The sequence below is a fragment of the Fusarium fujikuroi genome, chromosome FFUJ_chr05 (assembly GCF_900079805.1).
Source record: "Fusarium fujikuroi IMI 58289 draft genome, chromosome FFUJ_chr05".
NCBI lineage: Eukaryota > Fungi > Ascomycota > Sordariomycetes > Hypocreales > Nectriaceae > Fusarium > Fusarium fujikuroi.
The window spans coordinates 4424645-4440421 of NC_036626.1; the positions used below are offsets into that span (position 1 = coordinate 4424645).

At 44.5% G+C, this 15777-nt stretch overlaps 6 protein-coding genes; 2 read left to right on the forward strand and 4 right to left on the reverse strand.

The window, feature by feature from the left end:
* Positions 1–891: 891 nt before the first annotated feature.
* Positions 892–2518, reverse strand: FFUJ_14280 (related to neutral amino acid permease; the record flags this gene model as incomplete). XM_023578505.1 has 5 exons in its annotated part: positions 892–1314; positions 1369–1760; positions 1818–2009; positions 2078–2339; positions 2390–2518. The coding sequence occupies 5 exons, from the start codon at positions 2516–2518 to the stop codon at positions 892–894; spliced, it is 1398 nt and encodes a 465-aa protein (XP_023431301.1).
* Positions 2519–4893: 2375 nt separating this feature from the next.
* Positions 4894–6779, forward strand: FFUJ_14279 (probable alpha-glucoside transport protein; the record flags this gene model as incomplete). XM_023578507.1 has 5 exons in its annotated part: positions 4894–5125; positions 5178–5269; positions 5316–6352; positions 6403–6493; positions 6546–6779. The coding sequence occupies 5 exons, from the start codon at positions 4894–4896 to the stop codon at positions 6777–6779; spliced, it is 1686 nt and encodes a 561-aa protein (XP_023431302.1).
* A 774-nt stretch (positions 6780–7553) lies between these two features.
* FFUJ_14278 (uncharacterized protein) lies at positions 7554–8078 on the reverse strand (the record flags this gene model as incomplete). The annotated part of the gene is made up of 1 exon (XM_023578508.1): positions 7554–8078. One exon carries the CDS (start codon positions 8076–8078, stop codon positions 7554–7556), a length of 525 nt encoding a protein of 174 aa, XP_023431303.1.
* A 360-nt stretch (positions 8079–8438) lies between these two features.
* Positions 8439–9344, reverse strand: FFUJ_14277 (related to 2`-hydroxyisoflavone reductase; the record flags this gene model as incomplete). The annotated part of the gene is made up of 1 exon (XM_023578509.1): positions 8439–9344. The coding sequence occupies one exon, from the start codon at positions 9342–9344 to the stop codon at positions 8439–8441; it is 906 nt and encodes a 301-aa protein (XP_023431304.1).
* A 659-nt stretch (positions 9345–10003) lies between these two features.
* Positions 10004–10903, forward strand: FFUJ_14276 (related to Zn-dependent hydrolases, including glyoxylases; the record flags this gene model as incomplete). The annotated part of the gene is made up of 1 exon (XM_023578510.1): positions 10004–10903. One exon carries the CDS (start codon positions 10004–10006, stop codon positions 10901–10903), a length of 900 nt encoding a protein of 299 aa, XP_023431305.1.
* Positions 10904–11862: 959 nt separating this feature from the next.
* Positions 11863–12813, reverse strand: FFUJ_14275 (uncharacterized protein; the record flags this gene model as incomplete). XM_023578511.1 has 3 exons in its annotated part: positions 11863–12356; positions 12416–12665; positions 12724–12813. 3 exons carry the CDS (start codon positions 12811–12813, stop codon positions 11863–11865), a joined length of 834 nt encoding a protein of 277 aa, XP_023431306.1.
* Between the last annotated feature and the right edge of the window lie 2964 nt (positions 12814–15777).

A 15777-nucleotide genomic window follows, 5' to 3' on the forward strand; every position in this document is an offset into this window, starting at 1 on the left:
TATAGGTTATTAAACCCGTTATTTATTTTTCATTCTCGCATAGCTAAAATACCCCTTACTTTCAACATGCAAAGCTAGATTGTTTGGTATTAGTTCAAACAGGCATGCTCTTAAACTGTATGTTGCTGACCTTCATAATATGTATTACTAACCTTAGTAATACATCAGGTCAGGATTATTTACTCTTATACGAGAGTTGTTTTTACAGTATTGGCTGCAAAAGTGGAGAAACAACTGTTCAACATCCCTGGTATATGCTTACTCATTATGTTGTGGACTTTTTACTCCACCTTTGCGGCCAACCTTAAGCAGAGAACAGGAAGGTAGACATCTTAAATAAGATTTTATTCACCGACAGTTTGTCCAACACGCAGAAGGAGCTCCATCTTGACGAAGATGTCTGTGCTGGTATGATCGCATTATGCGCGGCGGCCGAACCAAGCATTGCGAGCCTCATCAGGGTAATCAAAATCGGAATCGTCATAGAGGAGCAGATGCTGTGCAGCAAATATCGTCACCTTGGAACTCAGCTTCCCCTTGACGGTTTCTGATCGTTTGACTAAGTATCGTCGGAGAGTGCATAGATGCCTTTGCGTCAGCTACAACCTTCCACGGTTCTTAACTCATATCATGCCCAGTTGGGTTGTGGAACATGACCGCAGCTTTTTAATGTATTATAATAGAGGTGTATCATTTCCTAGAACTCGAGGGCTGCATCGCGTGATCTGCGAAACTCAGTCTATATCAACTTGAGGCAGAGCAATACCGCCAATCTTGTAGTTGAACAAGAAAAGCCAACTCCGACGGCCAGCAGTTATCTGAATTCCGCTCCGACATGTCGGTAACATGCCAACGGCCCTGTAACTCGGTTCTCACCCATTTCGTGCCCAACTACGAAGAGCCCGAGTTGTCAGCACACGACCAGGCTGCTGAACCTCCGGACACTCTGTATGAGGCTATAATGTCAACCACGGAAGCATATGTCCCAGCAATCGTCAGGAATGTCCCCAAGACGATGATGATAACGCTCCAGAGCACACCAATGGACCAAGATATGGATCGATCTTGCTTACCACGCTTCCAGTTATCGTAGAGCCACATACATCCCATCGGCTGGAATGAGAGTGACGTTGCAAGTAATGCCCCGATGAGCGAAACTAGCCCACCAAAGATTGGGATTCCGCTGGCTATCACATAGGCGACAACTGTGATGCCAAAAGTACACCCTATCCAAGATACCCAATGGGTGAAGGTATTGGCCGCGAGATGCTTGGAGCCTCGTAAAACACGAACGAAGACATGTTTACTCGCCAGCTAGAACATCTACATTTTAGCAACATCTCACAGACCAGTTAGGTAAGTGCTCACATGGCAAGTCAACATAGTAGTGACTATTAGTCCAGGAAGTGCAATTCCATAGCTGACTCTCTTGATCAAGACACCTGCAGATCCAAGCGCTGGTGAAGCAACATACGAGCCACAGAAATAGTACACTACACAACCGATCGCGATATAGCAGGCACTAATGACCGTCTGGCACAGGATCAGAGATCTCGTATAGTGTCTAGGATCCCTCATTTCTGCGGCAATGCTGAAAAAAGCTGGGGTACCTGCATAGGCGAAGATCAATGCACAGATAGCGGACATGGCGTTGGTGAAGCTTGGCTTCTTGAAGAGCTCGTAGTCTGATACCCAAACTGCGTCTTTGGGTGCAGCTGCAGGTCGATCTTGTATACCCACGGCAATTGTTAGGATGATGACTGTGTTTGGGACTTTAGCATGGTATTCTCAAGACAGAGGGGCGGTCATGTGCTAACCTGAAGAGATGACACAGATCAATCCCAGCCAAGCGAGCCAACTTAGCTTCCCGAGGGTTCGGATGCTGGCGAAGATGAAACCAGTGATAGCTGCAACGGCGACAAAGACGGCAGTACAAGTTCCGTGATCAGAAACGGCATTGAATCCAATCGACACGCTTAGCATCGCTGACCCGCAGACAAACGTCCAGTCTATATCCCCATGCGTCAGCCGAAGTTCAATCACTGCAGTGTTCAAAAACGAGCGGCTTTCGACGTACAAAGGCCAAAAGCAAAACCAAAGATTTCCTGCCCAGCACGACCAAACATCAAGCCACCTGCATCATCAATACCATAGACTTCACGATGGCGAAGCTTGAAAGTGCCGACTATATAATCTGACCATGTCGTAATTGCAGCGATAGCGCAAAGACAGATGAGGCCGGGTATCATTCCCAGCGTGTCGAAGACAGATGGGATGGACAAGATTCCAAGGCCAAGCTGCGTTTTCATCATCAGACCTGCGGTGCCCACCCAACCGACCTACACAGATAATTAATAAAATAGAGGTTAAGTTGGAAATGTAAACTCACATTGCGGTAATTTGGCCCGTCATTTGTGAGTCTTCCGAAAACAGCATCATGAGCATGACCAGGGTCATCATGAACTTCACCAGCAAACACTTGACCCTCCTGGTCATCAACCTTTTCGGTGCCAAGCATAGTGACAATTGATCAGATAATCGAGCTCGTGTTCACCTTCCAGATAGTAAGGAACAAAAGGAAAGTAACCCCGAGATGTGCATTTTGTCGCGATGTGAAATTTTCTCCATTTCAGCAGTGATCCCTCCGATTCCAACTGCCAAGACTACAGAAGCGGAGCAGGTTTACGATATAAGCCACATAATTGTGCTTTATTGGGGTTTTGTAGAGTAATCTCTGCTCGTAGCCCCAGAAGTGAATTCCACTTGGTGAGGAAATTCTGCCGATACCGGATGTTGGAGAATGGTGGGCGGGTGTTTGATTGGTTGGGGTAGTGGGTTATCAATCTGATCTAAGCTCAATTGGAGATCTTTTTCACTTAGCGCAAAGGGCAGAATTTGATGACTTTGTCATGCATTTTAATCGATTGGCACTGTAGATGCTGCGAAAAGATTACATATATGAACTCCTGCGACGATGTTTTTATGTGCAGCCTGTTCCAGGTTGACAGATACTAATCAATCGGATTAACCGGCTTCAGTGCTGCTGTGCCCGAGCATTGAGAATGGTGCAGACTGAGTCACAGCTCTGTTGAGAACGGATAATCGAAAATGCAAATGAGGTGAATTGTAGGATATGAATAATCTCAAATCCGGAGCAACTCAAAATATGCAGCCTCTTATCATTGTCTAGCTTGGCTCAAAGACCAGAGCTGTTCTTAATTGCCCTTTGAATTATCTCGATTATCTCTGTGTGATCTGCCCCTAAACCTAGAAAGGACAGGCCTTGACCTTTCGGATGTTTTGGTCCACTGGCCTATTAGCGGTCATTATGTGGGTCTTTCAGCGGCTGAAATTCGCGGACCTCGGTTATAAACTACTGGGTTTTACGAGAATTCAACACATGTCTCGTAGATGCTGGTGTTTAATAGAATCCAAATAGAGATACTCCATTGCGGTTCTAGTAACATGTAAATTTTTCGCTCAATATTTCGAAGGATAAACCTTGCCTACAGCCTCGAAGGCCTTTTCCCCCTTTCCCACATTATATACATGCCATTTAGGCCGCCTGATTCTTTACTGTTGTTTCTTTTGCGATTTCATCGAGATATGGTAGAGGGATGTTTCAGTAGCGATAAATAGAGAACTTATTATAACATATAAAAATTTACAAATATCATATCTTCTGCTTTTATTCTATCCGGGATGCTAATATTAATTGCAGAAGCAGGTCGCAAGCAAGTTCAGGGTAGGTATACGCTCGTCAACAAAGTCGGCCCGATACGACACACCAATGATAGCGCGTTGTGCAAGGGAGATGGTGAATGTTCATTGCGCCTACGATATCCCATCTCGTGACATGCAATGGAATTCGTCTTGATCTAGATCAATTGCCACGTGCTGGTGACGGCCTGCAGCTATGTTGATCGGCCGATGAACCGAGCAGAAGGACAGCCAATTGAGATTAACAAACCCGTAGCTAAGCTTCAATAGACAGTCCACGACAGGCATCCCGCCGCCGCAATAACGTTTCAACAAACCTTTCATTCGTCATTTTCGGCTCCGGCAGATAGAATCGCGGGGAAATCTGAACCATCCCTCTGGATCTAGACCATCCAACGGACTTCTCTACCACGGACTTCTCGCCGTCAATCTCCCTCATCACGAGTCACGAAACAGCCCAAGCCTAACTCAATTGAAACGTTGTGCAACGGGCGTCGAGATATGCGGGAATTGGCCGAGCGAAAAAATCCCTGTTCTTTTGGAGATGGAGACACTCAGATTGGCTGAGTCTGTTCGAGAGCATTCTGACCCGCTTTATTAGCATGAGAGATTGGCATAACCTTGTTTCTCGTTGGTCAATCACGCGTGAGGGTTCCCCACCCCCAGAATTGGACTGTGTTGCGGAGAAATTGGGCCTTGAGGAGATTACGTACCAGAAGTGGGAGACTCTTCTCCAAGATTCTGTGGTGCCATTTGGCGGTGAATCGGGCCATGGACTGACTGAAAACTGGGAATAGCCTTGAAGACATGGTCACACAGAATATTCTTCTTATTCAGGAAAGGAAGCATAAAGAGTCTGCCGTCTCTTGGTGCCCAGACCTGAGCACCCAAGCCGACGATTGCCATCCTCCCCCCCATCTTCCAGCGCAAGCTAACACCATTCAGGCAACTGTCCCGCACTCCCAAGGCTAGGCAAATTTCTTAGCCCGTCTCTCCCTCCGGAAACCTGGCCGATCACCTCTCCATCTTTTCCCCCCAGCATTTAATAGAAATATTGGGGCGGTTGCCCATTCTCCATCTTTCCCCAGATCACACTTCCCCGCATCTCTCTCTCACATCTTTTCTCTTTTCTTATTCATCGAGAGGATTTTTCGCTTTCGGCTTCGTTGAATCATGTCGGACGAAAAGGTCTCGGCTGCTGCCCCAGAGGCTCACATCGATACTTCGGATCCTAGCAAGACTCATCCTGATGTTATCGACCATGCGCGCTCGGCGGCCAACAAGGAGCAGAAGATGACCCTCATGCAGGGCATCAAGCTGTATCCCAAGGCTGTCGCGTGGAGTATCCTCATCTCGACTTGCATTGTCATGGAAGGATTCGATATTGTCCTTGTCAACAACTTCTGTGAGTTGCCTCGCACAATGCCACGCGACTTGGTCTAACCACTATTACTCAGATGCTTTCCCTCAGTGGAACAAGAAGTACGGTCAACTCCAGCCTGATGGAACATATCAGGTGTCTGCAGCATGGCAAGCTGGTTTGAGTAATGTACGAGGCATCACGGCCACTCGATTGACAAAGCTAACCATCACAGGGTGCTAACGTCGGTTCCATCATCGGTCTCTTCCTCAATGGTTGGCTCTCTGAGCGCTTCGGATATCGATACACCATCATCGGCTGCCTCATCTGGCTCTCCGGCTGCATCACCCTCTTCTTCACCGCTCAGAACGTCCAGATGCTCCTCGCCGCCGAAATCCTCTGCGGTCTCCCGTGGGGTATCTTCCAGACCATCTGCGTCACCTACGCCTCCGAAGTCTGTCCCATCGCCCTCCGAGGTTATCTCACCACATACGTCAACTTCTGCTGGGGTCTCGGACAAGAAATCGGCATTGGAATCTTGCGATCTATGATCGGCCGAACTGATCAGTGGGCTTACAGAATCCCTTACGGTCTGCAGTGGATCTGGCCTCTGCCTTTAATGGTCGGCTTGTGGCTTGCTCCCGAGTCTCCTTGGTGGCTTGTTCGCAAAGGCCGTGTTGCTGATGCCAAGAAGAGTCTTCTTCGACTTACGAGCCTCAACCGTGAGACTGATTTCGATGCTGATGAGACTGTGGCTATGATGGTTCATACAACTGCTCTCGAGGAGAAGTTGACTGAAGGAAGCTCTTATATCGATTGTTTCAAGGGTGTTAACCGTCGACGAACAGAAATCGTCTGTATGGTTTGGGCTATGCAGAACCTCAGCGGTAACTCCTTTTCCAACTACTCAACCTACTTCCTCGAGCAAGCCGGTATGTCTGCCGAGCACGCCTACTCTTTTGCTCTTGGACAATATGCTATCAACATGATTGGTGTCTTTGGTGCCTGGGGTCTGATGTCCATTGGAATCGGTCGCCGAACTCTTTACCTTTATGGATTGTGCGGTCTCTGCACCGTCCTCTGCATTCTTGGCTTCCTTGGTCTCGTCCCTGAGGCTGATCGTCAGAAGGGTGCTCTCGCTACTGGAAGTCTGATGATTGGATGGGCCGTTGTTTATCAGCTCACTGTTGGCTCCGTTGCCTACTCTCTTGTCTCTGAGCTTCCCTCTCGACGCCTTCAGATCAAGACTGTTGCGCTTGGCCGTATCTTCTAGTAAGTCTGACCTACAGATACCAAAAGCACTCTCAGCTAACCAATCACAGTGGTATTGTCGGTATTGTCAACGCTGTTCTGGCCCCTTACATGCTCAACCCCACAGCCTGGAACTGGAGCAACTACACTGGTTTCTTCTGGGTAAGTCTTGAAGCCACGTTCTCACTGGATCCACAGCTAACATGCTCGACAGGGTGGCATCTGCTTCCTCTGTGTCATCTACACCTACTTCCGCCTGCCCGAGCCCAATGGCCGAACCTTTGCCGAGTTGGGCGTTCTGTTCGAGAAGGGTGTCAGCGCGCGAAAGTTCGCTACCACCAAGGTCGATGTCTTTCACGAGTCTGTCGACGATCATGTTCTCGATCAGTTGAGCAAGGCCGATCAGGCCACTGTCGAGACCGTTGAGCAAGCCCCCGCACACAAGTAGATGCCGATCGAAGGGCTTGAACGTCCATATCAAACTTCCTTGGAAAGCCTTTGCTTACACATCAACGAGTCAAGATAGCTTATGTATATTAATTACGCAGAAATAATGAGACATTGAATAATTACCCTGATCGCGTGCCACCCTCACCTAACCTCCTTCTGCTTGTGTAGATCCCTACATACAACCTTAAACGGAGCTATGTCTCTATAGGTGACCATCTCTGTCGATCTCTGCTGCCTTCTCGGCAAATCCGAAAACCCCCACTTCTGCTACCGTTGGCAATTGTCATAATTATCCAAGTCCCTCAGTCACACAATCCATTGATCAACCAGGCAAGATAGTGGAAGATGAACGAAATGGGATTTGAAACTATGTAACGTCAATTAAAATGGTTGAATTGACTGTCAGTGAAAGCTCACGTAGCCGGAATACGATGCTGGGTCGCCGGCCTCGGCATGAAAATGCATGACAAACATTTGATGCTAGCCCGAGCTCGTCTTCCAAACATCGCTGCTGTATTTGGCGCCAATGGATGACGTTGAGCTATATCGCGAATGGCCACAATGGCCAATGTGTGCCAGAACGATGGTTCACAATAGAGCGAGTCAATGCCGTATGGTATTTAGAAACCGATGGTGATAGTGCCATTACTTGCAACGCTATCCAACGCCATACACAGGAAGTTAGGGATAACATCAAGAAGAACATAATCTAATGGCAACTTCTGGCACCAAGTTCTAGGTCGAGGTTGTACGCTCCCAGCCATGGGTTGTATCAGCTTGATGCGTTCTGTTTCTGTTTTGTGAAATTGACCAAGCTGTCGAGCCACTCTTGATGACCATTCAATATGGGATTCGGCTTCGTAGCCGCAAGCTTAGCTCCGGGCTGTCCAATCTGAGACTCCTGCGTCAGGATTCTAACCACGCCATAATCCAAGTCCTCCACAATCCAAGCATGATAAACATCTAGCTTAGAGCTCTCATCCCCATCTACCCATGCCCTCCATGCCAAGCGTCCCGGTGAGCTCGCACTCGGCGGCACAGACTCCATGACTTCTGCCGGAAAGGGACCGAACCCGAAGGTCGAGAAGCTAAAGTCGTCACCTTTCTTCAGGCTGTTGCCGGTGACTGGCGGCGTGATATGACTGCAGTTATTGTAGTACGACTCCCACTGAGTGATGTCGGCAAGGTTGGCCCAGACTTGGGCGGCAGTGATATCGCGCACAATTACTTCGTTTGAGGTATAATTGTCGGTGGTTCCAGGCAGGAACTTGATAGGCCAGATAATTGCTGACTGCATTGTGAACGACCTTTCGAGAAATAGTATATGGAAATGACTTGTGAGTTCGTCTGACGGTTGTTAAATGAAAGAACTCGAATCTTTCTCATGGAACTTCTAGCGTCGGCAAAGGGAGGTCGGCAAAGGCGGCCCAATAAGGACTGATTACAAATCATCCACATCCGCGGTCCATGAATCGTCGCGAATGAGTCTACATACAAACTTTGACCAAACGCACAATAGCTGCATTGACTTTATACACCTCGCACTCTCAATTTGTTGTATATTTAATGTCTTACATATAAAGATATCCTTCGACCACCAGGCTCAATTGACTTGATCGAAAGCTGTCCGTAGACATAGAGACGCCCTTGTAGCCAGTTAAGTGTTTCTGATATAAGCCTCTACGAACTCCTGGAGGTTTTCTCCTGGCAATCCTATCTTATCATTCCAGAGTCCTTTGTCAACAGAATAATTCGCGACACCGCCCTTGCCGTAGATCGCACCAGAGATCTGAGCCAGAGCGCCCATCGCATCTCCATTTCTGACCTGTTCAGCACCTGCTTCCCAGAGACCTTTTACAGTTCCATGAGAAACTTGGAATTTGTCTCCCGTGGCTTTTTCCAGCGCATGGAGGACGTCGTTCTGGGTCACGGTGAAACTATTGACGTAGACATGTTGATTGCGTGTAATCTCGAGATGCTTTAAGCTTTTGGCAATTGCCCTCCCAACCTGATCCAGGTTGGTAGCCTCATAAGCGATATAACCGCCGTCAAAAAGCCTAACGGTGCGAGCGGCGATGTCGAAGCCGCCAAAGCCAGGAATGTCGAGGCCCCAGTCGAACATGGCACCTGAAACAATAGCGATCCATGAAAGCTCCCCATTCTTGGTTTTGATGTAGCCAAGCGTGTCGATCTTGTCTTGGACGAAAGGGATGACTTTGGGTGCTTCTGGGTTCGCTGTATCAACGCCGAACTCGGAGGGTACGAAGACTTTGACGCCGGCCTTGATGGCGGCGTTGACCATGAGCTTCTGGAAGGGCAATATCTGGCCGGGGGCTATACCAGAGGCCGTGCTGACTACAGCATCGTGGCCTCTTAGCGCCTTGAGGAGAGATTCTTCAGAGTAGTCGGTCTTGACAGTGTTGATGCTCTGAGGAAGAGTGCTGTTTGATGATGCTCGAGTCAGGCCTGTCACTTGAAAACCTTCTTGGAGGAGTGCCTTGACAGTTGACTTGCCAACATTTCCGCTAGCTCCGATAACAGCAACCTTTGTAACTGACGGCATGATAGCAGCGTGAATTCAATAAGGGTAAGACGTCGCAGTAATTGTATTTATCGAGTATGTGTAGGTCTTGCGACTTTGACACTAGAACACAGGAACTGGCTTACTTATAACCATATGTCAGCTGTATTACGCGATGAGTATATAAGAACTACAGTGCATAATTGATAACGGAAGGCCTCACTTCTCATTCTCCACACCCGCTACCTTACCACTAAGCAGCGTTTAACGTCAAACTTACTTGACATGCCGCGACTTAGGCCTGCACATTAACTAAATGCCTCCGTCAATGCACATACACAATCTGACAAATCGAAGAATCATTTCCTGCTCCCGTCGGCCGTTTACTCATCAATAATGAGCACCTGCGCCCTGTAGTGTTACACAAATCGGCTCTCTTACTAATCACGCCGACTTTCCCCTCACACCCATACGCTGTGTATAGACCATCGTTACTAAGTCCTTCCACCTGTGAAAAGGCAGGTGTTTGGTTCTTGTCATATAAATGTCTAAATTTTGTGACCAATATTTATCTCTCATCGTTGCCAAGGAAATTGACATTGACCTATCCCATGTCACCTCTCCGCCAGCTAATCAGTATTACTTGATAAGCACTAGCACTTCTACCACGCACTTACAAAACAACATTCAAAACAGTTACCATGTCTCTCAAATTTGCCATTTACACCTGCCAGCCAATCCCAACCAAGGTGCATTCTCCAGACGCCTCATCTAAGGACTCGGGCTTTTGGTCCCCTCTCTCAATCACTCTGCTTTATACTCCTACGACTGCGCTAGTAGTAGATTGCCCTGCCACCGTCTATCCTACACGTGAATTGGCTGAATGGATCAAATCTCAGCTGCCTCCGAGTAGTACTCTCAAGTACTTTGTCTGTACTCATGCCCATGGGGATCATTTCTTCGGTCTCCCGGTCTTGGAAGAGCAATTTCCCGGGTTGCAAGCTTATGCTACCAAGGCCGTTGCTGAAGGAATCGATCTACAGCAATCGCCAGAGATCAGGGACGCAGTCTGGGCCAATACGTTTCTTCCAGCTAAAGATGGCTCTGGTTTGCCGGATGCAAAGTCCGTTTTCCAGGCTCTTCCAACATCCAATGAATTCCATCTCGATGGTCACTTACTCAGGCTGTATGATGTCGCTCATGGCGATACACACGCCAATTCGTTCATACATGTCCCCAAGCTAGATCTTGTTGTGGCAGGTGATATTGTCTACAACGGAGATTGCCACCAGTGGTTAGGCGAGGCGTCCAGTTCAGAGAAACGAACACAATGGCTTGCAGCCCTTGAGCAGATACGTTCCTTGAGGCCTAAGATTGTCGTGCCCGGACATACATTCAATCCATCCTCGACACCGAATGAGCGCATAGCAATAGCCATGCTTACAAGTACGGCAGATTACATCCATGGATTCGTTGAAGAGCTTGCAGCCGCCACAAGTGAGAAGAACCTGTTTGAAAGAATGCGGTTCCGATATGACCGGTGGAACCTGTACCTGCTCGCTGGAAGCTCCAAAGCCGGATGGAACAATTGCAAGCTCTGACTCAAGATGTCTTGGTACTTGAGACAAGAGCGTACGATAGCGACTGGTGCCTGCAAAGTGAAAGCTAGGTACGACGGAAATGAAATATATAAACTGTCTAGCTAAACCAAGCATTGATCTCTGATCATAGTGGTTCCCAGCCCTTGCGAGTATACAAACCCTGTGTATTGTAGTGACCACGCGTTATCAGTCGTAAGGCCCTCGACCTTTGATCTCGTTAGTGAATAATCACCGGCGGTGTCTAGGGTCTTAAACATTTAAGGCCACGTGGAGGCCCGGTAATGTCGTGGTCTGCTAGCAATTTGCGTTAAGGTTTACTTACCACGACGTACCAAATGAGCATAGCATGACATGGTGGTTCTTCACGTGGATATGCGCTTCTGTATGACTGAGTAAGACGGTAAAACAACTGTGAAATATAAGAATTTGGTGTAGAGTATATGGCGGGACCAAACATACCCTCATCATCCTGGAATATTAGTTCACTTCTGCTGTCTCTCAACGCTGAACTTAACAGCACAATACAGTTTGAGAGACTGCCTGAGGATGCTGTATGTACTGCACCCATAATCATAGCAAAGCTTCAGATCATTGTCCGACTCTCCAGCAATGATGGTTCTCGCCGACTAGAAATACAAAAGCTGAGATGCTGTTTGCATACTTTGATTCAGAATGCGATAATTATGCCATCTATATATGAGTTACTCTATCAAAGCATAAGCCTTGGGTGGCAGCCACCTTTATTTTTATATATCCCAAGCCATAGCCTTACAATAAACCCTTATAAATAATAAGAAACTAAGGCTGGTAATTGACTGCTGTAAAGTAGCTAATTGCTGGGCACTGACACCGCTCAAAGAACAGGCTCTCACATCAACAAAGCAGGAGTCCTCCACTTCCGTTAGTTCTCTCTTTTACATATCGACCAAGACTCATGTACTTCCTGTCAATTAGGCAACTCATGTCCTTCCTACTGGCAGTTCATGAGCAGTAGGAAGCTTTGTGACGCTGTTTAGGCCTTCTCCATTGTTCACAGGCGACCCGTATGCTTCAAATACTGGCTGCTGCGGATGTGCTGTAGTCTGAGTATGTGTTTGTGGCATAGGGTAAAATGAAGTACCAGGTGCCTCGTGAACATATTGAACTTCTTGAGTTGGGGCCGCGGGATCAAATGGAGGCTGAGCTGTTGCGTTGGCTTGTGGTGTCTGTGTAAGAGACTGGCGTTTCTTCCTCTTTAAATACCAGGTAATGGCACCTATAATGGCACCCAGGATAGGTATCCCTGCTCCCAGGCCCGCGCCCAATCCAGTTTTAATTCTATGTTGCGATGTTTGGTGAGCTATGTGAGTCTTTGAGCTTTCATCCCCGCTTCCGCTATTGCCAGAGGATAAGTCTAGCGATGCGGAGGAGTCTGCAGTATCGGTCTTGGTGCTGCCTCCTGAAACCTCTGTAGCTGTAGTAAATCGCTTAGTCAAAAACTGATCTTTAGTACTATGGAAGTGGCATATTCACCTGTGCTTGAAGCTGATGCCGATAGAGTGGAACAAGTCAGGTTGTGACCTAAAGTCACACCAACAGCTTGGCAGACAGATCTTGCATAGCCCTCAGCAGCCTCGCGATCTCCGTCGGAACATTCCTTGTGTAAACAACATATCTGCTCTTCGAGGTAATCCTCATCTTGACAGATACACTTGTAATCGAAACTGTTGCAGTTTGTTGTAGGTGATGAGCTGCTGCTAACTAAACCAGTATAGCAATTGCTCTACGTGATGGGGTAGTTAGAAAAGCCAGACTGCAATGACCAAATTCCTACTACTTACGGCGCAACTAGGAAACTCAGCTTGAGCGGCGGCAATGCAAGCCCAATGGCACCAGGCCACAAATACTGTCACGCTTGTAAATGGACCCATGCTGAATCTATCGGGAAAATCAGAGAGGGATTCCAGAAAATGACCAACGCTGGCTTCTTATCAAAAGATGTTGCGAGATCCCATTTATGTCTGGAGCCTTTCATCTTTTCTCGGCTAAATCGGCCCAGCTGATGTCCAGCTTGGATAGTGGCGCGCATGGGCTGAAGCCCGGGTTCATCTATCATGCTTGCAATAGGCCAGATAATAAAACTGATCCAGGGTTTGTCGACTTTCATAGGCTGACGGTCGCTTAATTCGGGTAAAAATGCCGGCCAGTAGCTAAGCTTGTAATCTGGAGCCAATAGCCGTCTGGCCTCTCCAGTACAAAGAGATCTGCCCATCTCACCTAGCGGTAATGTTCATGGGGTTGTCACACTACTCGTTCCTGTTTAGCAGCACAAATCACAATCAATCCACCTTAATGTTAGCGACCCAATGCCTCTGTGGCCTCCGCATACTCTGCTGTTGTAATTAGATGTAGATATCCCCCAATTCAATGAACTTGTTACTGACTTCACAGATATGAAAAAGCAACAGGCTGTGAAAATTAGTATATGCAACCTCATCACGAGGTATAAGAGCTCTAGATATTGTTTTTTATACTCTGTACTTCTTTGAAGGGAGCATCGGTTTGGATTACGATCTGCACTGTCATCCTCTCCTCAAACAATATCCAATGTTAAACTTTTCGGGCCATTTCCACCCTGACAAAAACGTCTCTTTCTTAGCGGAATTTGTTTGGAGCCCTAAACTGAATAGTGCAGGGCATTCCGGAATTTAACTATTCCTCTTAAAGTACGGAACATACTGATAGTTCGCCCGATTAAAGAGGGGTTCAGCAAGCAGGTAGATGAAATGAAACTTAGCTTGTGCCGCAGAGATAAGATAGGAGTAACCGCGCAACTGATGTAATAGTGTGTTTAAATCTAATGAAAGCTACGGCATCTTGCTTGAACAGATCTCGATGTGTAGAAAAGGTAATATCAGTTTTTGTCATACTATCGATTTCCAATCTTCAAGAGGTAGAGATATGCATTTAGTTTTGCAGCTAAAAAACGATCTGCTCTGTTTACAGAAGGCCAAATCGACATCTATGCCAAAATTCATCTTGAGGGATTTTTTTTACTCTATCCACCTTAATATAGCACTAAAGGCCCCTTTAGGCTTCTAGGCAATATAATATTATTATATTAAATATTATTACTATAATATAGCACTATAGACTAAGGCCTATATTAAGGGCTATAGCCCTCTCTCTTATATATACCTATATAAGCCTATAGTATGCCATTTAAAGCTAAACTATTTACTTTTACTTTTATTATTATAAATTATACTAAATTCTGCCTTAAAACTGGCTATAATTATAATAAACTTTATATAGAATTAAAGGCCCTTAAAGAAGCTAGTTTTTACCTATTTTATTAATAACTACTTATTAAAGCTATTAAGGTTATTAACCTTACTGTAAGTAGCCCTTTTAGGCCTAGTTTAATAATAATTTAAATTAAATAAATATAACTAATCTCTATTATATATATTAATACTATTAATATAGCTACTAAAAGCTAGCAGTATAGTATTGCAGTAATAAGCTATAAGAGTATAATTACTATTAAATTAAAGGCTATATTTTATATTACTTTAGGATACCTTAAGGAAGTTATTTTAGGCATTTTTATACTAAAGTATAATAAAGGAGTTAAAAGTAAGAATATTAAAAGTAAGATTATAGCCCTATTAGGCTTTATATTTTTATTTTATAATAAAATAGTTTATTTTATTATATTAAGCTGCTATAAAGAGTTTTTATTAATAAAGTAAAAGCTTATTAATGGCTATATTACTGATATATATTTAAATAGACCTATTATATATAGAGATATTATTTATAAGACTTTATAGCTAAAGGACTTTTTTAAGGCAGTAAGTATTATATTCCCTATAAGGGCTAAAGCTTTAGTTTCTCTTATGCTTTTATACTTTAATATATAAAATAATTCAGAAGATAGTAATACCCTATAGCCTAATAAGTAGGCAATTAAGTAGGCAGAAACTGAAATACCTACTTTAAAGTATATAATAAAGATTAAAAGGGAGATAAAGAATAAAAAGAAATCTATATAAAATAAAAGGAAGGAAAATAATATTAAAGCTAAAATTAAGGTTAAGGTTAAGGCTAAAAAGATAAAAGGTAAAAAAGAGAGATAATATAAAGATTTAGATGTATTTAAGGCATTTCTTTAATCTATAATATTAAATAAGGATTAAGGGGGTAAGAAAGATAAGGAAAGATAAGATTAGGAAAAAGCTAAAGGGCGCCTTTTGCAATTAAAGGCCCTGCTATAGAGGTTTAAGGAATAATATAAGGCTAGCTCTTAACCTTATAATTAATCTTATCTTAATTAATATTATCTTAAGTCTTTTAGTTAAGTAGCTATATATTAATATTATATGTAGCTAAATAAAACTATATATAATTAATCCTACCTATAGGTGTTTCTAGAAGACTAATAGCTAGCTATTTTCCGCTAAGTATATATACTTTTAATTATACCTATAGATATAAGTATATAAAGAGCTTTAGGTTCTTAAAGGTATTTTAGGGAAAGATCTGCCTTTTAAGAATCTTTTTATATACTGTAATTATATTTTGGGGCAAATATATATTAAGATTAATATTATTATATTTAAAAAGCTCCTTAAGAGGCTATAGTTAATTAAATAGTATTAGATAAGTATAACTTCTTATTTTGCAGATCTCTAGCTAATAATATAAGACCTAAGGCTAATTAGGAAGAATATATAGCCTATTGCGCTGTTTGTAAATATAATGCAAATTCTATATATATATAAATTTAGAGAGTTCTGTATATATAATTGGTATAAAAAGATATAAAATAGTAATTTAATCTGAAATAGAATTAATAGAGAAATGCCTATTAGCTGTAATTCTTCTAAAAT